Below are 24,935 nucleotides of genomic sequence, written 5' to 3' on the forward strand. Positions count from 1 at the left end.
TGAAATATCATGAAAATATTAAATATTACAAGAAAATAAATTTAAAACACTGTTTTTTTTAATCTTTTATTCATCTATTCATCTTATCTAGTAATAGGTATAAAAAAAGAAAAATCCATTCAAGTAAAACCAACTACAGGCATTTATGTTCACAGATTAATTAACCAATAAGCTACTATCAAATGTACAAAACACTTTATCATCAGAACAATTGAACAATAAAAACTAATTTCATCTAAAATACTATACTAGTTAAATTAATGCTTAAACCTTAAACTTAATAGCAACAAATGAACATAATGCAGTATTGTTTATTGTAGGCATAAGCTATGCATATTATTGTTCTGAGATAAAATTGGTAATAATAAACCATTCAATTAATATCTAATTGTTCAGCCATTATATTCTGACTGAATCCTTTGTATGCCTCATAAAGTATGCTCCTACTCTATGCCGGTGAAACTCCAGTATATAGAGAAATATTTCTGTCTCGTACACAGACGAGACAACGATTTACAACGTATCAACTTCAAATTATAACTAAAAAATGTATAGGTATTTCATAATAAACCATTAAATTAATATCTAATTGTTCAGCCATTATATTCTGACTGAATCCTTTGTATGCCTCGTAAGGTATGCTCTTACTCTATGCCGGTGAAACTCCGGTATGTAGAGAAATTTTTCTGTCTCGTACACAGACGAGACAACGATTTACAACGTATCAACTTCAAATTATAACTAAACAAGAATATTTCTTACAAAAAACGCTGCTCGCTTATTGTTATTGCTAAGGTCCTATTACAAACAAAAACTTCAATGGACTGTTTTGATAATAATTCAATGATTATCTGACAGCGAATTATATCATGGGACTCATAAATACCAGAATGCTTTGGGATTTGTCATTAGACTCTTTTCTCAGCCGTTTTTGGATTCAACAGGTGGTACCAATAAATTATAGTGGAGTTTCCATTTTAACAAAAATGTCAAAGTGTAGTACTATAAAGCTGCTTGATTTCATCTAATGAATGAGTCATCTCGTGTGACGTAGCGGGCTAGAGCAGCAGCGTGAAAATGTATAGGTATTTCATAATAAACCATTCAATTAATATCTAATTGTTCAGCCATTATATTCTGACTGAATCCTTTGTATGCCTCGTAAGGTATGCTCCTACTCTATGCCGGTGAAACTCCGGTATGTAGAGAAATATTTCTGTCTCGTACACAGACGAGACAACGATTTACAACGTATCAACTTCAAACTATAACTAGAATTTATAGGTATTTCTGCCCTGTTTAACAACGAAACAAGGGCAACGTATTCCAACGTATCTATAAGCAATAAAAACCAACTCGACTTCTGAATTTAGAATTCTATCATTCTCATCAATTTGTGCTGTCTTCACGACGGTACGAAAAGAAATGAAGGCGGTAATACATGGAAGTGGTCCCACGCTATAGCGGACTATCCCATTTATTAAGGAGGTGAACTACTGTAAGATTATTCTTTTCGTAATTGTTTTCGCACTTCGCTGAAAAGGGCTACTGTCGGGTTTATCCAGGTATGAAGGCACGTAATAGACTCTGAAATTATGCAATAAGTATTATAAAGACAGAAACTATTCACAGATTCTTTATCTTTTTTGTCTAAAGTGACATAACAATGCAGTGTCAACAAATTTCAGAACATTCCAATGTTTACAAGTCAGAAATTCTTTTTTAACATACTGTACGTCTCTATTTTAAAATGTATACACTTTTATACCAAAAGCAGATCCAAGTGGATATCTGCACATGCTCATTCATCCCTTTGACCAAATGACAATTTTATTATTCAACTCATTCAAATATTTTCAAATGTTTAAAAGATGAAAGTTGTTTGGGTATGTTGCTTCGTCAATACCACAATAATAAAACTATACACAAAGATGTGCTATAACTAACTTTAATAATAAGTCAAGTCAAACGAACAATATGGCGGTCTACGCACGTTGTTTCTCTCTCTTCCTTCAATTACATACGTCATACGTATGGGCGGCCTTAAGGGCTCACAAAAGTAATGTGTAAAAATGATTCCATATATATTGTACTATTGTCTATGTCCATGACATTATCAATTGACAAGTTATAATCACTCAATTTGAAAAGATCATAGCAATATATTACATTTATCAACTTGGAAATTGAAACACCTGAAAGATCATTCCCCCTCAGGTCAAGCATGCCAGGTTTTAATACCACTTCATTTAATTCACAATCCTTCAATAAGTCTCTAATAATAGTACCTGAGAGATTACAATTAACCAAGGTAAGCCAATTAAGTTGTGGAGAAAATTTCAACAAACAAGCTAATTTGGCTACTCCAATTGAAGTCAAGTCAGTTCCAGTTAAATCTAAATGTTTCAATGTCAACCAACCATGTTCATGGCAAGCATCAGCAAGACTTTCTAGATTATAAACTGACAAGCTATAATCACTCCATTTGAAATACGTATTAAATACGTTTACCAACTTTGAAAGTGAAACACCATCTATATCTGATAGATCATTTCCCTTTAGCTTAAGTATGCCACTTTTTAGTATCACTTTGTTTAATTCACACTCCTTCAGTAAGTCTTTTATAATAGTACCCGAGAGATTACAATTATCCAAGACAAGTTTACATAATTTTGGTGAGAATTGTAATAACCAAGCTAATTTGGATCCTTCAATTGCAGCTAAATTAAGACCACTTAAATTTAAACTGTTCCATGTCAAATTTTGACTATGTTCATGGCAGGCATCTGCGAGACTTTCTAGATTACCAACTGACAAGCTATAATCACTCCATTTGAAAAGATCACTCCATTTGAAAAGATCACTCCATTTGAAAAGATCATCGCAACATATTAGATTTACCAACTTGGAAAGTGAAACACCATCTATATCTGAAAGATTATTATCCTTTAGATTAAGCATGCCAGGTTTTAATACCACTTTGTTTACTTCACATTGCTTCAATAAGTCCCTTATAATTGTACCTGAGAGATTACAATTAACCCAGTCAAGCCAATCAAGTTGTGGAGAGAATTTCAACAAACAAGCTAAGTTGGATACTCCAATTGAAGCCAAGTCAGTTCCAGTTAAATCTAAATGTTTCCATGTCAACATACAACCATGTTCATGGCAAGCATCTGCGAGACTTTCTAGATTACTAACTGACAAGCTATAATCACTCCATTTGAAAAGAAAATCATATATTAGATTTATCAACTTCGAAAGTGAAAGGCCATCTATATCTGAAAGATCATTTCCCTCTAGTCTAAGCATGCCAGTTTTTAATATCACTTTGTTTACTTCACATTCCTTCAATAAGTCTCTTATAATAGTACCTGAGAGATTACAATTAACCAAGTCAAGTTTACGTAATTCTGGTGAGAATTGTAATAACCAAGCTAATTTAGATACGTTACTTGCAGCTAAGTGAAGACCACTTAAATTTAAAGCTTTCCATGTCAACTTATGACTATGTTGATGGCAGACATCTGCGAGACTTTCTAGATTACTAACTGACAAGCTATAATCACTCCATTTGAATGGGTTGTAATTGTACATTAGATTTACCAACTTGGAAAGTGAAACACCCTCTATATCTGAAAGATCAATTCCCTCTAGCCTAAGCATGTCAGGTTTTAATACCACTTTGTTTACTTCACATTCCTTCAATAAGTCTCTTATAATAGTACCTGAGAGATTGCAATTAACCAAGTCAAGTTTACGTAATTCTGGTGAGAATTTCAACAAACAAGCTAATTTGGATACACCAATTGAAGCCAAGTCAGTTCCAGTTAAATTTAATTGTTTCCATATCAACACACAACCATGTTCATGGCAGGCATCTGCAAGACTTTCTAGATTATCAACTGACAACCTATAATCACTCCATTTGAAATACGTATGTAATACGTTTACTAACTTGGAAAGTGAAATACCATCTATATCTAAAAGATCATTTCCCTTTAGCATAAGCATTTTAGGTTTTAATGTCACTTTGTTTACTACACATTCCTTCAATAAGTCTCTTATAATATTACCTGAGAGATTACAATTAACCAAGTCAAGTTTACGTAATTCTGGTGAGAATTGTAATAACCAAGCTAATTTAGATACGTTAATTGCAGCTAAGTGAAGACCACTTAAATTTAAACGGTTCCATGTCAACTTATGACTATGTTCATGGCAGGCATCTGCGAGACTTTCTAGATTATCAACTGACAAGCTATAATCACTCCATTTGAAAGGATAATCCCAATTTATTAGATTTATCAACTTGGAAAGTGAAACACCGGAAAGATCATTCCCCCTAAGGTCAAGCATGTTAGGTTTTAATGTCACTTTGTTTACATCACATTCCTTCAATAAGTTTCTTATAATAGTACCAGAGAGATTACAATTAACCAATTCAAGATTATGTAATTTTGGTGAGAATTGTAATAACCAAGCTAATTTGGATACTTTTATTTCAGCTAGATGAAGACCACATAAATCTAATGTGTACCATCTCAACTTATGACAATTTCCGTGGCAGGCATCTGCGAGACTTTCTAGATTATTAACTGACAACCTATAATCACTCCATTTGAAATACGTATGTAATACGTTTACTAACTTGGAAAGTGAAACACCATCTATATCTGAAAGATCATTTCCCTTTAGCATAAGCATATCAGGTTTTAATACCACTTTGTTTACTTCACATTCCTTCAATAAGTCTCTTATAATAGTACCAGAGAGCCCACAATCAACCAAGTCAAGTTTTTGTAATTCTAGAGAGAATTGTAATAAACAAGCTAATTTGGATCCTTTAATTGCCGCTAAATGAAGATCACCTAAATCTAAACGTTTCCATGTCAACATACTACCATGTTCATGGCAGGCATCTGCAAGACTTTCTAGATTATAAACTGACAAGCTATAATCGCTCCACCTGAAATCAGGAATCATTACATTTACCAGCTTGGAAAGTGAAACACCATCTATGTCTGATAGATCATTTCCCTCTAGCCTAAGCCAACGCATACCAGGTTGTATAACCACTTTGTTTACTTCACATTCCTTCAACATGCATCTTATAATAGTACCAGTGAGATTACAATTTATCAAGTCAAACTCATTTATTTGTGGGGAAAATTTTAACAAACAGGCTAATTTGGATCCTTCCATTGACCTCAAGTCATGTCCACTTAAATCTAATTGTGTCCATGTCAACGTAGTGCCATGTTTATGACATGAATCTATCAGACTTTTTAGATTATCAACTGACAAGCTATGATCACTCCATTTGAAAGAACTGAAATCCATTAGATTTACCAACTTGGAAAGTGAAACACCATCTATATCTGATAGATCGTCATTTCTATTTAGCCTAAGCATGCCAGGTTTTAATACCACATTGTTTACTTCACATTCCTCCAACAAGTCTCTTATAATAGTACATGAGAGACTACAATTAACCAATTTAAGTTCTTGTAATTCTGGTGAGAATTGAAATAACCAAGCTAATTTGGATCCTTTAATTGCCGCTAAATGAAGATCACCTAAATCTAAACGTTTCCATGTCAACGTACTACCATGTTGATGGCAGGCATCTGCAAGACTTTCTAGATTATAAACTGACAAGCTATAATCGCTCCACCTGAAATCAGGAATCATTACATTTACCAGCTTGGAAAGTGAAACACCATCTATGTCTGATAGATCATTTCCCTCTAGCCTAAGCCAACGCATACCAGGTTGTATAACCACTTTGTTTACTTCACATTCCTTCAACATGCATCTTATAATAGTACCAGTGAGATTACAATTTATCAAGTCAAACTCATTTATTTGTGGGGAAAATTTTAACAAACAGGCTAATTTGGATCCTTCCATTGACCTCAAGTCATGTCCACTTAAATCTAATTGTGTCCATGTCAACGTAGTGCCATGTTTATGACATGAATCTATCAGACTTTTTAGATTATCAACTGACAAGCTATGATCACTCCATTTGAAAGAACTGAAATCCATTAGATTTACCAACTTGGAAAGTGAAACACCATCTATATCTGAAAGATCCGCATTTCTATGTAGCCTAAGCATGCCAGGTTTTAATACCACATAGTTTACTTCACATTCCTCCAACAAGTCTCTTATAATAGTACCTGAGTGACTACAATTAACCAAGTCAAGTTCTTGTAATTCTGGTGAGAAATGGAATAACCAAGCTAATTTGGATCCTTTAATTGCTGCTAAATGAAGATCACCTAAATCTAAACGTTTCCATGTCAACATACTACCATGTTCATGGCAGGCATCTGCAAGAATTTCTAGATTATAAACTGACAAGCTATAATCACTCCACCTGAAATCGGGAATCATTACATTTACGAACTTGGAAAGTGAAACACCATCTATGTCTGATAGATCATTTCCCTTTAGCCTAAGCCTACGCATACCAGGTTGTATAACCACTTTGTTTACTTCACATTCCTTCAACATGTCTCTTATAATAGTACCGGAGAGATTACAATTAACCAAGTCAAGTTGACGTAATTTTGATGAGAATTGTAATAACCAAGCTAATTTGGATCCTTTAATTAGAGCTAAATTAAGACCACATAAATCTAAACGTTTCCATTTCAACGTACTACCATGTTGATGGCAGGCATCTGCAAGACTTTCTAGATTATCAACTGACAAGCTATAATCACTCCATTTGAAATACGTAATCATTACATTTACCAACTTGGAAAGTGAAACACCATCTATACCTGATAGATCATTTCCCTTTAGCTTAAGTATGCCACTTTTTAGTATCACTTTGTTTAATTCACACTCCTCCAATAAGTCTCTTATAATAGTACCTGAAAGATTACAATTAACCAAGTCAAGTTTATGTAATTTTGGTGAGAATTGTAATAACCAAGCTAATTTGGATCCTTTAATTGCAGCTAAATAAAGATCACTTAAAGTTAAAAGTTTCCATGTCAACTTACGACCATGTTCATGGCAGGCATCTGCGAGACTTTCTAGATTATTAACCGACAAGCCATATTTATCCCAAATGAAAGGTTCATAACTATAATCAGGGGAATAGTAACAAATTAGATTAACACACTTGGAAAGTGAAACACCATCTATATCTGAAAGATCATTTCCCTTTAGCTTAAACATGTCACGTTTTAATATCACTTTGTTTACTTCACATTCTTTCAATAAGTCTCTTATAATAGTACCCGAGAGATTACAATTAACCAAGTCAAGTTGACGTAATTCTGGTGAGAATTGAATTAACCAAGCTAATTTGGATCCTTTAATTGCAGCTAAATAAAGACCACATAAATCTAAATGTTCCCATGTCAACTTACAACCATGTTCATGGCAGGCATCTGCGAGACTTTCTAGATTATTAACCGACAAGCTATAATGACTCCATTTGAAATACTTATTTAATACGTTTACTAACTTGGAAAGTGAAACACCATCAATATCTGAAAGATTATTTTCCTTTAGTCTAAGCATGTTAGGATTTAATACCACTTTGTTTACTTCACATTCTTCCAATAATTCTCTTATAATAGTACCAGAGATATGACAATCAACCATGCTAAGCCAACATACATCTGGTGACAATTGTAATAACCAAGCTAATTTGGATCCTTTAATTGCAGCTAAATTTAGACCATATAAATCTAATCTGTTCCATCTCAACTTATGACCATGTTCATGGCAAGCATCTGCGAGACTTTCTAGATTATCAACTGAAAAATTATAATCACTCCATTTGAAAGAATAATCGTAATCCACTAGAGGTACCAATTTGGAAAGTGAAACACCATCTATTGCTGAAAGATCATTTCCCTCTAGTCTAAGCCTTGTGTATTTCAATAGAACCTTGCCTTTCTTATTGAATAATTTATTAAATACTGCACCAGATAATTGACAATCACTCAATATTATGCAATGAGTTATGTTCATCAAAATTCTTAGTGAACCTACAGAAATATTACTTAGATCATTATGACTGAGATCAATCTGTCTAAATTCTAAGGAGATATCATTTACTTGATCAATAACATGATTCAATACATCAATACTACCAGGTTTGAACTTCAGATACAGTGGTTTGGAAGAAAATTTCAACAAATGAATCAAAAATTTACGATTTGTTGACTTCATAACATTAATCCGCTTTAAACTGTATTTAAATTGAAAATTAACCATTACAGCTGAAAGGGTATCAAACTCTTCTAACATTGAATGCAATTTAAACAACCGGTCACTAACATCATAAACAGACGAACGTACGATATCACAATCACTTAATTCATGTCTCGGATTGTGATAATCTATCAGATTGTCACTCATTAGTCCATGTATAATTATATAGATATGAACTAACATAGAACAAAATGTTTCTGTTGGTTTAGTGTCTTTTGTTTTTATGATCTTTAATAATGTATCTACAACACTCATTGGATCTTCCTTAACCCTTTCAAAACAAATGTTCATAAGCTGTACCAAATGTTTGTTTTCAAATTGTTGTTTTGCTTTTTGATTATCCAAATCATCATAATCAAGAACATTCTTAAACATCTCACAAACAGCATCAGTTGATATGTTTGGTAACTCACGTATTACATGTATTTCATGTTCTGGTTTCACATAGCTGAAATATTTTGCTAGTGAATAGTAGTTTGCAGCTGTTTTCACCTTTAACCAATGTTTTATAATTTTACCAGCATCTTTACCTAGGAATTCCATAGTGAATATGATTGTCATGTGCAGATATGGATTTAACAGCATCTTTTTACACTCTTCTTCATTCATCTCATTTGACAAACATGCATTAGCAAGGTAAAACCCTGCTAATGCCTCTGAAACTAGCTTGTGTGGTGGTGCAAACACTGCCTTTCTATCAGTTTTAATACTAGATGCTTTTTTGTAAACAAATCCAAGTTTCAGTGCTAATTCTACTGTATCCTTGTCAACCATACACTCAAACTCATTTTTGTAGATATAGAGATTGTTTTCAGTCAGGCCGTTAAACATACATTGACCTAGTGCAAGTATAGCCTTTTTATATGGAGCTCGAATTTCCCATATTTCTGCAATTTTATTTTCCTCAACCTTTGTATGTTGATTTAAAGTACAACAAATAAATTCTTTAAAAAAATCTGACATGGTAATTGAAAGTATTTCATCTGTCATTGGCATAGAAGAAGTGGATTGGTCACACAAACTACAAATTATAAGTAATAACAATGGAGATGAACACAGTTCCTCTAAGTGTACTGTTTTGTTTTTAACCTGCCATTGATATTTGTATGGTGGTTTAAGGTCTAATTTTGTAATCAACCTTTCTCCTAATTCAGGATTATTTTTAAAGTATTTCTCAATATAAAACTTCTTGCTTTCTTTACTAAATCCATTGACCTGAACATGCACATCACAGTTTTCAACAAATGTTGTAATGTTTAGAGGTCGAGATGTTATTAATGTGGTATTATTGTAACCTGAACTAAACTTTAACAATTTCAGTCGATTTTTAGCACCTTTCTTCAACTCATCTAATCCATCTAATAGTAAAACTATTTCATCCCCATTTTCTATTATGAACGCTTTAATTAATTCCATAGGATCTTCTTTGGATACACTTTTCAAATGATTAGCAAATCTTTCAAGGTCAATTTGATCAACAATACTATCTATGATGGTGTTTCCTAGCTCTATGTCTCTGATATTTATTAGAAACAATAGTTTGTCAGAAAATGTATCATCCTTACCCTTAGCCCAGTTATAAGCAATGTACCTGAGAAGGGTTGTCTTTCCCATCCCTCCTTTACCTGTAAGTAGAACTTTACATGACTTTTTAGATTTTATAATGCTCAATACTTCTTCCAAACATGTAGGTTTAGCATTTTGCTGCCTCGTTGCCTGGTCAACCTGTTTTTGTTTTGTAGATTGAAGTAATGTGAGATCTGTGAATACATCTGCAATATCTACTTTGTGTTCTTCATCAAAAACTGCTGTTCCCATCAGGTTCATATCTTTGTATAAGTCTCGTAGTTCTTCCTTCAAAAACATCTTGATAGCTGTTAAAAAATTAATTGCATTATATAAAAGATTCAATGAAAATTCAGTAAAAAAAGTAATCACATGTAAATTTAATAGCATATCTAATTTCCAATCATGTGACCGAGTTAGCGACTTTTTAAGGTGTGTTTATCCTGAATGTTTTATTTCTTGAACTATAGTTTTATAGAAACAACAGAATGTATCGATTATGTAACGGTAGAACATCTATAAGTGTACAACAACAAAGATCAATACCATAAAATCATTATTTTGCACGCATCAAAAAAAATAAGAACATTTCAATGTGGTGGGTGTTTTACCATTAGTTTAAGGATGCCATTGAATCAGGTTAAAAATTACCTTTATCTGCTGGTGATAGCTTACTTTCTTTAGAGTTAGAAGAGGAAAGCTTCATTACTGTTTCACCTAATGAAAAAATCAACAAAATAACTACTTTGCGAAACCACCTAATTACTGAAAAAAAAAACCAACAATCATGTTGGTAAAAGTAGTTTGAACTCAATACAAAATAATTCATGCAGAACTAATTCAAAACATTAATTAAACTTTGAATAATTAAATATGAAATCAATAAACAACTCTAAGGGAACATTACTATAATTTGTCTGACATAGTGCTTTGGAGAGAGTGTTCTTTTTCTTTTCATATTCATATTCATTCATATACACATTTATTCAGTTATTTATGGCAACAACTGTGGCTCGCACTAGAAGCAATAGCTTGTCTCATGAGGGCCATATACAATACAAATATGCAAATACATAAAAAGAAAAAAAATGTATAAAACAATAAACAATAATATAAGTCAAAAACGAAAAAATATTGAGCATAACAAAAGTAACATTTTACATATTTTTTTAAGTAATTAAAGATACAGAAAGTTTTATTTTAACAGGGAGATCATTTCATAATTTAGGTCAAATTTTGGACAAATGGAAGTAAAACAACTTTTAATACAGTATCAGAATACTGTTTTATGGATTTCATAGGCTAATATACCTATACTGTATTATAGTACTATACAGTACATTACCTTCCTGTAGAATGGAAACAGCCTGTCTGAGTTCTAGTCGTTCCAATATTTCAATAAATCCTTCCATTGTTTTTGTCGTGATCACCTGTTCATGCTCTAGATCTCTTATCATAGCCCAGCTATCTTCATATTTCTTCAGAGGTGTGTTGTAGATTGCATCAATGTTTGATACATCACATGGCATCAGACAGTAACCAAATTGGATTAATTTCTGCCTGTGGATTGTGAACCTAGTAATTGGGGCTTGTTTGTCAATGACAGGAAATGATGGTATCTTTTCTTTAAGCTTACGCTGGAGAGAAAATTCTTCAGTTAACTTGATGACATCATGAAGAAGAGTAAGATCTTGATAATTTAATTCATCAGCTGATTCCAGTACATTTAACAGATCTATCATCTCAGTGATTCCTGATAGTTTATACTCTTTCACAAGATCTCTGAACAATACTTTCAACATACCAAGTTGGTTGCGAGCATCAAAATACTTGGATATAAATATTTTCAGAAAGTTAAAATCTTTCTCTGGTATTCCTAAAAATAGTTAAAATATATGTAATAAAATATAAATATACAGTGTTAAGATGATGCGTGTATTCTTTCTTATTGACTTATGATGTAATGGTAGCAATTTACAGTATTTAAACTTTATATTCTGGAAACTCGCTCCATAATTTCTAGCTTTTTTTCTTGTTTGTATCTTTACTGATAGCTTTAATTTTATATTAATTATATGTGTATAATAATATATATAATACATGTCATCACAAACTGTATACAGATCAAGACAGATCTATAATAACTCTATTCCCACCAAAAATTAATCTTTTTGTCAACTAACATGTCCATTCTATAGTGACCATCAGTTCTATACAAATGGAAGATGAATTCTAGAGTTGATATAATTATCTCATAGTTTTCTATTGGAACAGTGAAAGGTGTATTAGTTACCATGGTGATAAAAAACAATGAATTTAGAGTAGTTTCACCGTGCCAAAAGGTTGGATGCACACTTTTATTTAGTTACATGATGCAACTTCAATCAAGAAAGGAATTTTTCCAATGTATCATGGGAATTCTACTGTGAAATTCTATTAGAGTACACTAGCTTTATGCAATGGTGAAAGAAAGATAACTGAACTAAATACTTGGCCATTTTATTATTACAGATACTTGGTAAAATATTTTTGTCAGCAGACTAATATTAAAACCTAATTCTACAATAACAATCACATGTAAATCTATCTCTAACTATTTGGTGAGATAGAAACCACAGTTTATTCAAAAGATGTGTGAATTACCATGGTTACTTACCTTTAGTGGATGCCGCCATGTTGTTGAACTAGAACTTTAGATTTATTAAAGTATGTTTTTTCCAAATGTGTTCTGTAAACCATAGAGAAAAAGAAATAAGTAATCAAAAAAATAAAATTAATAATTATCTACACACAAGTCTTTATTAGGGAGGATGGTCGGCCTCATTTACGATGGCAAAAAAAATATGATATGCCTGTCACGACAAAAATGGTCCAGGGTCAAAAAATCGGTCCGGCCGGACCAGTTTTGGCTCTAAATTTCTAAACTAAAAGCAGTCCGCGAACTGCAAAAATTGGTTTTATCAATTTTAATTAAATTACTAGGCCTACGATATGTGTTTATCGCTAGAAAAATATCCCATGATAAATATGTAAGTTATCTTGTCGGATAAATACCATAAATAAAATATGTATTTTTATTTAGGTGTTCTGTCAGATTACAGCCTGCCACACACTCACATGAACGGGTATGGGACGCGATATTGCCAGCTAGATTTTATTTTATGATTGAGGCCTTTTTTCTTCCTCGGCCTAATCAATATAAATATTGGTATAATTGTTATATTATAATTTGTATTGAATTGATTTATTGATTAATTAACCATAAATCAGTAATATATTAAATTGTTTTTAACATAATGGGGAAACGAAGAATCAATTAAAAACGGACAGATTATACACAAAAAGCCTAACAATTAGTATTATTGTTGCTACTATATAATGATTAAAAAAAACAGGCCTAATTTATAATATTAAAATAACAAATGAAACCACATAGTTTTCTATATAATGGCTGATCATGGTCTTTTTTTTAATGATATATATACATTATTACTAATTTTGCGCACCATATATTTGTAAGACCAAAAACAGTCTTACTGCCCAGACTGATTTTATCCAGGCTGGACAAATTTTGACAGTCAAAATTGGTCTGGCTGGACAGGTTTTTGCAGCCATAAATGGTGCGCCGATTTTGGTGTGCCCATATATGGACACAATGACATAAAATTACTACCACATTTGGGCACTTCACACTTTGTCAAAATAGTTTGTTAATGTAGTCTATTCAAACTTTCGAAATTATATAGCATGAAAAAATTTAAATAATAATAGGAATCCCTGTAGGCCTATACTACCATATTAAAAATCTTCAATTAGTTTTTACGTTATGGCTAAAGATACGGTACCGGCTTAAAACTAAGGTACGGTAATTAGAGAGGGCGGTATGTAAGGAAGATGTTAATCAAATAGGTTATTGTAATGATGGTCTTCAGCAAGCCAGCTGTAATGCGCTTGTGATGAGGCTCTTGTATGGAATGCCTCCTCTGCCTTCAGTTCACATTTATCATGCAGTACACACCAATCTTCATGCAGTACACACCAATGGTCATGCAGTACACACCAATGGTCATGCAGTACACACCAATCGTCATGCAGTACACACCAATCGTCATGCAGTACACACCAAACATCATGCAGTACACACCAATCGTCATGCAGTACACACCAATCGTCATGCAGTACACACCAATCGTCATGCAGTACACACCAATGGTCATGCAGTACACACCAATTGTCATGCAGTACACACCAATCGTCGTTCACATTTATCATGCAGTACACACCAATCGTCATGCAGTACACACCAATCGTCATGCAGTACACACCAAACATCATGCAGTACACACCAATTGTCATGCAGTACACACCAATCGTCATGCAGTACACACCAATCGTCATGCAGTCAAATATTGCGTAATTTATACCGCCACCTATCGACAAAATCGAATATCACGTGAGGTTTATTAGACGGCTGTAAAACTAAGACTATTTAAACTTCTTTTATAGAATTCAATAATTGCAATGGCCTCCTAGCCGCGCCTGTGTCTCGCATAATAAATTATTGTATATATAAAAAACAGAGCATTCACAGAGATGTGTAGCGGTTAAAATAAGTACAGTATGTCAAACATAAAAGAAATCTTAGAGTCGATGGCCTAGTTTTACAGCCGTCTAATAAACGTCACGTGATATTCAATTTTTATAAACCATTTTTTATAATTGAGGCGTGCCATACATTAACAATATTGACGATTGTGGCGGCCGAAATGAACAATACATATTTTGTCCTTTTTGGCGTTTCATGATTTTAGGCGTTCCATAACCGGCGGCCGAAATGACTGGCGGCCGATATGCATTGTGACCCGATGACATCTTTTTAGATTATTTAGAGTTTAGGTTTTTAATATTTAGGAACAAGTTTTAATATTTAGGAACGAGTTTTAGATTTAGGAATGAGTTTTATATTTCGAAACGAGTTTTATATTTCGAAACGAGTTTTATATTTCGAAACGATTTTTATATATTAGGAACAAGTTTTATATTTATAGGAAAGAGTTTTCTATTTAGGTACGAATTTTAGGAATGCAATTTATAATTCCGTACCTTTAGTTTTTAGAAGTATGGATACGGTATCTTTAGCCACGGCGTAGTTTTTAATACTTTTTACTTACAATTCACCAATGTACCTTGTAGCATTAAGGTTACCATTTAAATGCAAAGGAGGCTCAGGTATCTTGATGTACAGCATATACATGTTACAGAGCACCTGCACAAATTCACTCACAGGCCTCCTAAACGCCTTTAAAACTGGTTTTAAAAATAAACTCTTGATCTGGCAATACGCACTACTCGCAATACGACAGTAAGAAGATGTTACACTTGCTAACTCCTGCTACTTGGATTAAATTCTATTGAAAGAAACGTGTATATATAGATGTATATAAAACGTAAAATTAAGGTTTGCTTTCTAATTGGTTATCCGCAACGAAGTTGCAGGATAACCTCTTGTGATTGTACGAAATCATCATCATCATCTTTTTCTTAATTGGTTATCCGCAACGAAGTTGCAGGATAACCTCTTGTGATTGTACGAAATCAACCTGTATGATTTTTGTGTAACGCTTTTCTCTAAAACTCGCAAACATAACATTTCGGTAACTATCTTAACATATTGACATTTACGTAACGTCGTCAAGCGAAGCTTTTCATGACGTTTACAATTGCGCAACGTGACTTACGCGCGATTTAACGATTTTGTCGTATTTAACATAGCTCGACAACCAAATAACATTTCAACTTGAAACTTTGCAAAAGTTTAATTTATATCATGCGCTAACTTTCTGTTGAAAAAAAATTGCGTGTTTTACACAAAGTTACGCGCGCACGCGCATTTAAAATTTCAAAATGCGCAAAATTAATTTATAATCAACTTTCTACGCGTTTCATGTCGTTTTAAGCATGTCAAAAATTCCCACGCGTGCGCACATTTTTACGTGTGCGGTGCGCACGTAGTATTGAAAACGTACTTTTTTCACGTGATTTATATTTTTCCAGCCTTTTCTAGTAATTTTACCAAATTTTAAACAATTTCGACTTAAAGATACGTCATACGAGCACGTCGAATTGGACAATTTGCGCGCGTTTTTTATGAAAAGGTTAAAAAATTCGTTTAAAATATGCCTTTTTTAAAACAGTCGTAATTTCTAAACTAGACGGTCAACTTTTTGTGGATGGCATATTCTGGAAGTAGATGAGTTGTAGATATCGGATCAGGTATTAATATGGCTAACCGGACATTGTGACGTCATCGTATGGCCACGCGAATATAAAATTTAGGATTTTTGTATCTTTCGTCATAGCTCATCACATTGAATAGAGCGCATCTCCACTTATCCGTTTTCCATTTTCACCCCGATTTTGATTTTGTCTAGGTCAATCAAGTATCTTTCGCATGAGTTAAAAATATTTTAATTTTTTTGACGTCATCATGCCTAAAAATTTTAATCACGTGTGGCATCAATTTCATCTTTACAGTAAATTTTAATCTGTTATAGCTCGTAAGAATAAAACTTGATAATCACGATTAAAACTTTTTCTGGAAGCTATTGGATTGTAGATACGAAATTATGTAAAAATGTTGCCAATCGGATGTTGTGACGTCATCATATGGCCAGTTAAATAAAAAAGGTCGTATTTTTAGTTATCCGCTTAGTAGCGGATAACTCCTTGTAATCGTCCTGTTTCATCATATTTTTTTTTCTTTTCTGTATTATTAGTTATCCGCTTAGTAGCGGATAACTCCTTGTAATCGTCCTGGATCTTTTTTTTTTTTTTCTTTATATTATTCTTCTTTCTTTCTCCTCCATTTTTGTGTCTCGCGTATCTCAAAAACTTGTACACATAACATTTCATAACTTTGTCATCATATGGACATTTACGTGAAGTTGTGCACCTCCTATTTTTTAATGACGTCAGAGTTGCGCAACGTGACTTACGCGCGATTTTATGAATTTCATTGATTGATCATAGGATAAAAAATAAAAGTCATTTTGTATTGACACTTGGTGAATATTTAAGTCATATCAAGGGCAAACTTTCTATGGATTAAAAATGGCATGTTTTACAAGAAGTTACGTGCACACGCGCATTTCTCCTCCATTTTTGTGTCTCGCGTATCTCAAAAACGTGTAAATATAACATTTCATAACTTTGTCAACATATGGGCATTCACGTGAAGTTGTGCACCTCCTATTGTGAATGACCTCAGAAATGCGCAACGTGACTTACGCGCGATTTTATGAATTTCGCGTATTTAACATAGATTGAAAACCATATAACAATTTAAATTGAAACTTAGCAAAAGTTTAATTTATATCTTGCGCTAACTTTTTGTGTACTAAAAATGGCATGTTTTACACGAAGTTACGCGCGCACGCGCATTTAAAATTTAAAATGCGCAAAATTAATTTCTAATCAACTTTCTACGCTGATCATGACATTTTGAGCATGTCAAAAATTCCCACGCGCGCGAACAATCTTACGCGCGTGGTCCGCATGTAGCGCTAAAAACATCTTTTTTGCGTGAATTATGTTTTTTCAGCCTTTTATAGTAATTTTATCAACTTTTAAAACAATTTAGACTTAAAATTACGTCATACGAGCACGTCGAATTGTACAATTTGTGCGTGTTTTTAATGAAAAAATTAAAAAATTCGTCAAAATTATGCCTTTTTTTAAACAATCATAGATTCTAAACTACGAGGTAAACTTTTTTTTACTTACATATTCTGGAAGGTGATGAGTTGTAGATATCGGATCATTAATCAATATGGTTAACCGGACATTGTGACCTCATCGTATGGCCACACGAATGTAAAATATATGATTTTTGTCTCTTTCGTTATTGCTCCTCACATTAAATGGAGCGCATCACCGTTATCTGTATTCCTTTTTCTCCGAGATTTTAATATTGTCTAGGTCAATCAACTATCTTATGCATGTGTTAAAAATATTTAATTTTTATGACATCATCATGCCTAAAAATTTAAATTAGGTGTATACAGATTATACTGTGTACTTTAAAATGTATATACTATGACACAAAATAGACAGAATTTAGCACTAACAACATATCATATTCTTCAGTTCAGGTCATAATGCCATAATCTTTTTCTGTGTGCAACATTCCAACGTATGACGTGCACGTGGCGTTTGTCGAGCGGATAACTAACTCGTCAAAGTGACGAGTTTCATGTCTAGTTCTTCTTTCCTTCTGTCATTTTTGTGCGTCGCGTTTCGTTAAAACGTGTAAACAGAACATATCGTAACTTTGTCAACATATCGACATTTACGTGAACTTGTGCACCTCCTATTTTTGAATGATGTCAGAGTTGCGCAACGTGACTTACGCGCGATTTTATGAATTTCAATGATTGATCATAGACTAAAAACCAAACATAATTTTGTTTTGACACTTTGTGAAAATTTAAGTCATATCAAGCGCAAACTTTCTATGGATTAAAAATAGCATGTTTCACAAAAAGTTACGCGCGCACGCGCGTTTAAAATTTTGGAGTGCGAAAAATCAACTTCTAATCAACTTTCTATGCGTTTCATGTCATTTTGAGCATGTCAAAAATTCCCACGCGCGCGAAAATTTTTACGCACGCGGTGCACATGTAGCGTTAAAAACATATTTTTTTCGCGTGATTTATGTTTTTTCAGCCTTTTCTAGTAATGTTACCAAATTTTAAACAATTTTGACTTAAAATTACGTCATACGAGCACGTCGAATTAGATAATTTGCACGCGTTTTTGGTGAAAAAGTTAAAAAATTCGTCAAAATTATGCCTATTTTTAAACAGTCATAGATTCTAAACTACATGGAGAACTTATTTTTAATTACATATTCTGGAAGTTGATGAGTTGTAAATATCGGATCATGCATTAATATGGCTAACCGGAGACTGTGACGTCATCGTATGGCCACGCGAATATAAAATATATGATTTTTGTCTCTTTCGTCATAGCTCATCACATTTAATAGAGCGCATCTCCACTTATTCGTTGTCCATTTTCACCCCGATTTTAATATATTCTAGGTCAATCAACTATCTTTTGCTTGAATAAAAATTTTTTTAATTTTTTTAACGTCATCATGCCTAAAAATTTAAATTACGTTGGTCATTAATTTCATCTTTACAGTAAATTTTAATCTGTTATACCTCGTAAGAATAAAATGTGATAATCACGATTAAAACGTTTTCAGGAAGCTATTGTATTGTAGATACAAAATCATGTGTAAATTGTGCCAATCGAATGTTGTGACGTCATCATATGGCCAGTTAAATAAAAAAAGTCGTATTTTCATCTTTTGCATTATATTTCATTACATTTAAAAGAGCGCGCATCAATATTTCACATACTCAAATTTCTTCTACACGTTAATATGTTGTTGCTGAGATAATTTCATTCAGAAATTTCTACTTTTGCATTTCATTTTGAAACCGTCAAGATGTTAAAAATTACAATAAAATACGGGTCCCGTAATTTCACCTATTTTACACTGTTTGTGATATGTATACAGATTGTACTGTGTATACTATATGACAAAAAATAACAGAATTCAGAAATAACAACATATCATATTCTTCAGTTCAGGTCATAATGCCTTAATATTTTTCTGTGTGCAATATTCTAACGTATGACGTGCACGTGGCGTTTGTCGAGCGGATAACTAACTCGTCAAAGTGACGAGTTTCATGTCTAGTCTTCTTTCTTTCTGTATGATTTTTGTGTAACGCTTTTCTCTAAAACTTGCAAACATAACATTTTGTTAACTATGTTAACATTTTGACATTTATGTAACGTCGTCAAGCGAAGCTTTTCATGATGTTTACAATCGCGCAACGTGACGTACGCGCGATTTAACGATTTTCTCGTATTTAACATATGTCGAAAACCAAATAACATTTTAAAGTGAAACTTTGCAAAAATTTAATTTATATCATGCGCTAACCTTCTGTTGAAAAAAAATTGCGTGTTTTACACAAAGTTACGCGCGCACGCGCATTTAAAATTTCAAAATGCGCAAAATTAATTTCTAATCAACTTTCTATGCGTTTCATGTCGGTTTAAGCATGTCAAAAATTCCCACGCATGCGCACATTTTTACGTGTGCGGAGCGCACGTAGCATTGAAAACGTATTTTTTTCGCGTGATTTATGTTTTTCCAGCCTTTTCTAGTAATTTTACCAAATTTTAAACAATTTTGACTTAAAGACACGTCATACGAGCACGTCGAATTGGACAATTTGCGCGCGTTTTTTATGAAAACGTTAAAAAATTCGTTTAAAATATGCCTTTTTTAAAACAGTCGTAATTTCTAAACTAAACGGTCAACTTTTTGTGGATGGCATTTTCTGGAAGTAGATGAGTTGTAGATATTGGATCAGGTATTAATATGGCTAACCGGACATTGTGATGTCATCGTATGGCCACGCAAATATAAAATTTAGGATTTTGTATCTTTCGTCATAGCTCATCACATTGAATAGAGCGCATCTCCACTTATCCGTTTTCCATTTTCACCCCGATTTTGATATTGTCTAGGTCAATCAACTATCTTTCGCATGAGTTAAAAATATTTTAATTTTTTTTACGTCATCGTGCTTAAAAATTTAAATCACGTGTGGCATTAATTTCATCTTTACAGTAAATTTTAATCTGTTATAGTTCGTAAGAATAAAATGTGATAATCACGATTAAAACTTTTTCTGGAAGCTATTGGACTGTAGATACGAAATTATGTAAAAATGTTGCCAATCGGATGTTGTGACGTCATCATATGGCCAGTTAAATAAAAAAGGTCGTATTTTCATCTTTTGCGTCATAATTCATTACATTTAAACGAGCGCGCATCAATATTTCACGTATTCAAATTTCTTCTACATGCTAATACGTTGTTGCTGAGATAATTTCCTTTCGGAATTGCTACCTTCGCGTTTCATTTTAAAACCGTCAACATGTTAAAAATTGCAATAAATAGCGGGTCCCGTAATTTCACCTATTCTACACTGTATGTGATATGGATACAGATTATACTGTGTATACTACAGTATATATGAATTTAAACAATAAATTTCAGCAATAACAACATATCATATTCTTCAGTTCAGGTCATAATGCCAACGTGAACACTTCCTTTTGTCCTCAACCTATCCCCTTAATGTTAATGTTGCACCACTTGCGCGGCGGATAACCAAACTCGTCAAAGTGACGAGTTACATGTCTAGTGTAATTTTGGTTTTGTTTTTTACTATACCCATTCAACTAGAACCCTCCACAAGGAATATCAAGTTTTTAAACTGAATATTGTTATAGATTTATTTGCAGATTTCCTAGATTGCTTAAATCATAGTATATCCTTCTAGTCATGTATAATTCTCTTGCTTTTTGTCTGAATTGTATTGATAGTTTAAGTTATAAGTTATTTTTGTATTTTTTGGTTATCCGCCTCAAGCGGATAAGCCCTTGTTATTGTAAGGATCTTTTTTTTTTTTTTTCTTTATTAGTTATCCGCTTAGTAGCGGATAACTCCTTGTAATCGTCCTGTTTCATCAAATTTTTTTTTTTCTGTATTATACTTCTTTCTTTCTGTCATTTTTGTGCGTTGCGTTTCTCTAAAACGTGTAAACAGAACATATTGTAACTTTGTCAACACATCGACATTTACGTGAACTTGTGCACCTCCTATTTTTGAATGATGTCAGAGTTGCGCAACGTGACTTACGCGCGATTTTATGAATTTCAATGATTGATCATAGACTAAAAACCAAACATATTTAGTTATCCGCTTAGTAGCGGATAACTCCTTGTAATCGTCCTGTTTCATCAAATTTTTTTTGGTTATCCGCAACTTAGTTGCAGGATAACCCATGTGATTGTAAATATCTTTTTTTTTCATCATCTTTGTTCTTCTTTCTTTCCCTGATTTTTGTGAGCAGCATATCCCCTATTGCTTGTGAATATATCTTTTGTATAACTTTGTCATTATATGGACATTTACCTGAAGTTGTGCACCTCCATATTTTGAATGACGTCAGAGTTGCGCAACGTGACTTACGCGCGATTTTATGAATTTCAATGATTGATCATAGGATAAAAAATAAAAGTCATTTTGTATTGACATTTGGTGAATATTTAAGTCATATCAAAGGCAAACTTTCTATGGATTAAAAATGGCATGTTTTACAAGAAGTTACGCGCGCACGCGCATTTGAAGTTTCAAAATGCGCAAAATTAATTTCTAATCAACTTTCTACGCTGATCATGACATTTTAAGCATGTCAAAAATTCCCGCGCGCGCGGAAAAATTGACGCGTATGGTGCGCACGGAGTACGAAAATCATGTTTTTTTCTCTTGAATTGTCATTTTCTAGCCTTTGCTAGTCATTTTAAAAAAGATTTACATCATTTCAAATTAAAATGACGTCATACGAACACGTTGATTTAGACAATTTGCGTGCGTTTTAGTTGCAAAAGTGACAAAATATTGTCAAAATTATGCCTACTTTGAATCTATTATAGCTCCTCAGGATCAACCGTTACCCCCAATTTTTTTAATTTAATATGTAAGCAGATATGTTGTAGATATGAATTCATGCAGAATCTTTACCCCTCGGATGTTATGACGTCATCGTATGGCCACACGAATGTAAAATATTGGATTTTTGACTGTTTCGCTATTGCTCATTACATTAAATAGAGCGCATATTGCTTATACGTATTCCATTTCCTCATATATTTTAATACTGTCTAGGTCCATCAACTATCTTTCGCATGAGTTAAAAATATTTTAATTTTTATGACGTCATCATGTCTAAAAATGTAAATAACGTCGTTCACCTATTTTCATCTTTACAGTAAGTTTCAATCTGTTATAGCTCGTCAGAATAAAAAGTGATAATCATGATTAAAACGTTTTCTGGAAGCTATTGGATTGTAGATACAAATTCATGTGAATATTTTGCCAATCAGATGTTGTGACGTCATTATATGGGCAGTTGAATTCAAAAGGTCATATTTTCATCTCTTGCGTAAAAGTTCATTGCGTTTAAACGAGAGCGCATCTCTCTTTTACGTGCCCAGAATTCCTCAAATTTGTATTAATGTAATTATTTAGATAATTATCTTCTAAAATTGTTATCTTTATATGTCAATTTGATGACATCATCGTGTTAATAATTGGATTTAAAAGATGGTCTCGTAATTTCGTCTATACTACACTGTATATAACATATAACAGTGTATTCTATAATATGCTGTATGCTACATGGTACAATTCAGCACTGAAAACATGTTTAATTCATGTCATAGGATGGCATAATATTTGTCGAAGTTCATATAGTTTAAAGTATGTGCATGTTGCCTTTGCGCGGATAACCCGAACTCGTCAAAGTGACGAGTTCAAATCTAGTTTTTCTGTATTATACTTCTTTCTTTCTGTCATTTTTGTGCGTCGCGTTTCTCTAAAACGTGTAAACAGAACATATCGTAACTTTGTCAACATATCGACATTTACGTGAACTTGTGCACCTCCTATTTTTGAATGACGTCAGAGTTGCGCAAGGTGACTTACGCGCGATTTTATGAATTTCAATGATTGATCATAGACTAAAAACCAAACATAATTTTGTTTTGAGACTTTGTAAAAATTTAAGTCATATCAAGCGCAAACTTTCTATGGATTAAAAATAGCATGTTTCACAAAAAGTTACGCACGCACGCGCGTTTAAAATTTTAGGATGCGAAAAATCAACTTCTAATCAACTTTCTATGCGTTTCATGTCATTTTGAGCATGTCAAAAATTCCCACGCGCGCGAAAATTTTTACGCACGCGGTGCACACGTAGCTTTAAAAACATATTTTTTCCGCGTGATTTATGTTTTTTCAGCCTTTTCTAGTAATGGTATCAACTTTTAAACAATTTCGACTTAAAATTACGTCATACGAGCACGTCGAATTAGATAATTTGCACGCGTTTTTGGTGAAAAAAATCAAAAATTCGTAAAAATTATGCCTATTTTTAAACAGTCATAGATTCTAAACTACATGGAGACCTTTTTTTTAATTACATATTCTGGAAGGTGATGAGTTGTAGATATCGGATCATGCATTAATATGGATAACCGGACATTGTGACGTCATCGTATGACCACGCGAATATAAAATATAGGATTTTTGTCTCTTTCGTCATAGCTCATCACATTTAATAGAGCGCATCTCCACTTATTCGTTGTCCATTTTCACCCCGATTTTAATATATTCTAGGTCAATCAACTATCTTTTGCATGAATTAAATTTTTTTTAAATTTTGTTAACGTCATCATGCCTAAAAATTTAAATTACGTTGGTCATTAATTTCATCTTTACAGTAAATTTTAATCTGTTATAGCTCGTAAGAATAAAATGGGATAATCACGATTAAAACGTTTTCAGGAAGCTATTGTATTGTAGATACAAAATCATGTGTAAATTGTGCCAATCGAATGTTGTGACGTCATCATATGGCCAGTTAAATAAAAAAAGTCGTATTTTCATCTTTTGCGTTATATTTCATTACATTTAAAAAAGCGCGCATCAATATTTCACGTATTCAAATTTCTTCTACACGTTAATAGGTTATTGCTGAGATAATTTCATTCTGAAATTTCTACTTTTGCATTTCATTTTGAAACCGTCAAGATGTTAAAAATTACAATAAAATACGGGTCCCGTAATTTCACCTATTTTACACTGTTTGTGATATGTATACAGATTGTACTGTGTATACTATATGACACAAAATAACAGAATTAAGAAATAACAACATATCATATTCTTCAGTTCAGGTCATAATGCCTTAATATTTTTTTGTGTGCAATATTCTAACGTCCGACGTGTACGTGGCGTTTGTCGAGCGGATAACTAACTCGTCAAAGTGACGAGTTTCATGTCTAGTTTAGTTATTATAACCTTCACATAACAAAATGTATGTATTTACCCAAAAAATAAAGTGAATTCTGTCTCTATCTGATCCAAGGATGATACGCCCATCTTTGATTTGAAGAAAAGGAGGAAGCTA

At 32.9% G+C, this 24,935-nt stretch overlaps 1 protein-coding gene across 1 annotated transcript; it reads right to left on the reverse strand.

Moving 5' to 3' along the window:
• Positions 1–79: 79 nt before the first annotated feature.
• On the reverse strand, positions 80–24,935 carry LOC140053852 (uncharacterized). Its single transcript, XM_072098572.1, has 6 exons — positions 24,855–24,935; positions 14,982–15,218; positions 12,467–12,538; positions 11,156–11,686; positions 10,462–10,527; positions 80–10,118 (listed from the first exon to the last, which is right to left on the reverse strand). The coding sequence occupies exons 3-6, from the start codon at positions 12,483–12,485 to the stop codon at positions 2,044–2,046; spliced, it is 8,691 nt and encodes a 2,896-aa protein (XP_071954673.1). The 5' UTR covers positions 12,486–12,538; positions 14,982–15,218; positions 24,855–24,935; the 3' UTR covers positions 80–2,043.

Source organism: Antedon mediterranea, chromosome 7 (assembly GCF_964355755.1).
Source record: "Antedon mediterranea chromosome 7, ecAntMedi1.1, whole genome shotgun sequence".
In the NCBI taxonomy this organism is placed as follows: Eukaryota; Metazoa; Echinodermata; class Crinoidea; order Comatulida; family Antedonidae; genus Antedon; species Antedon mediterranea.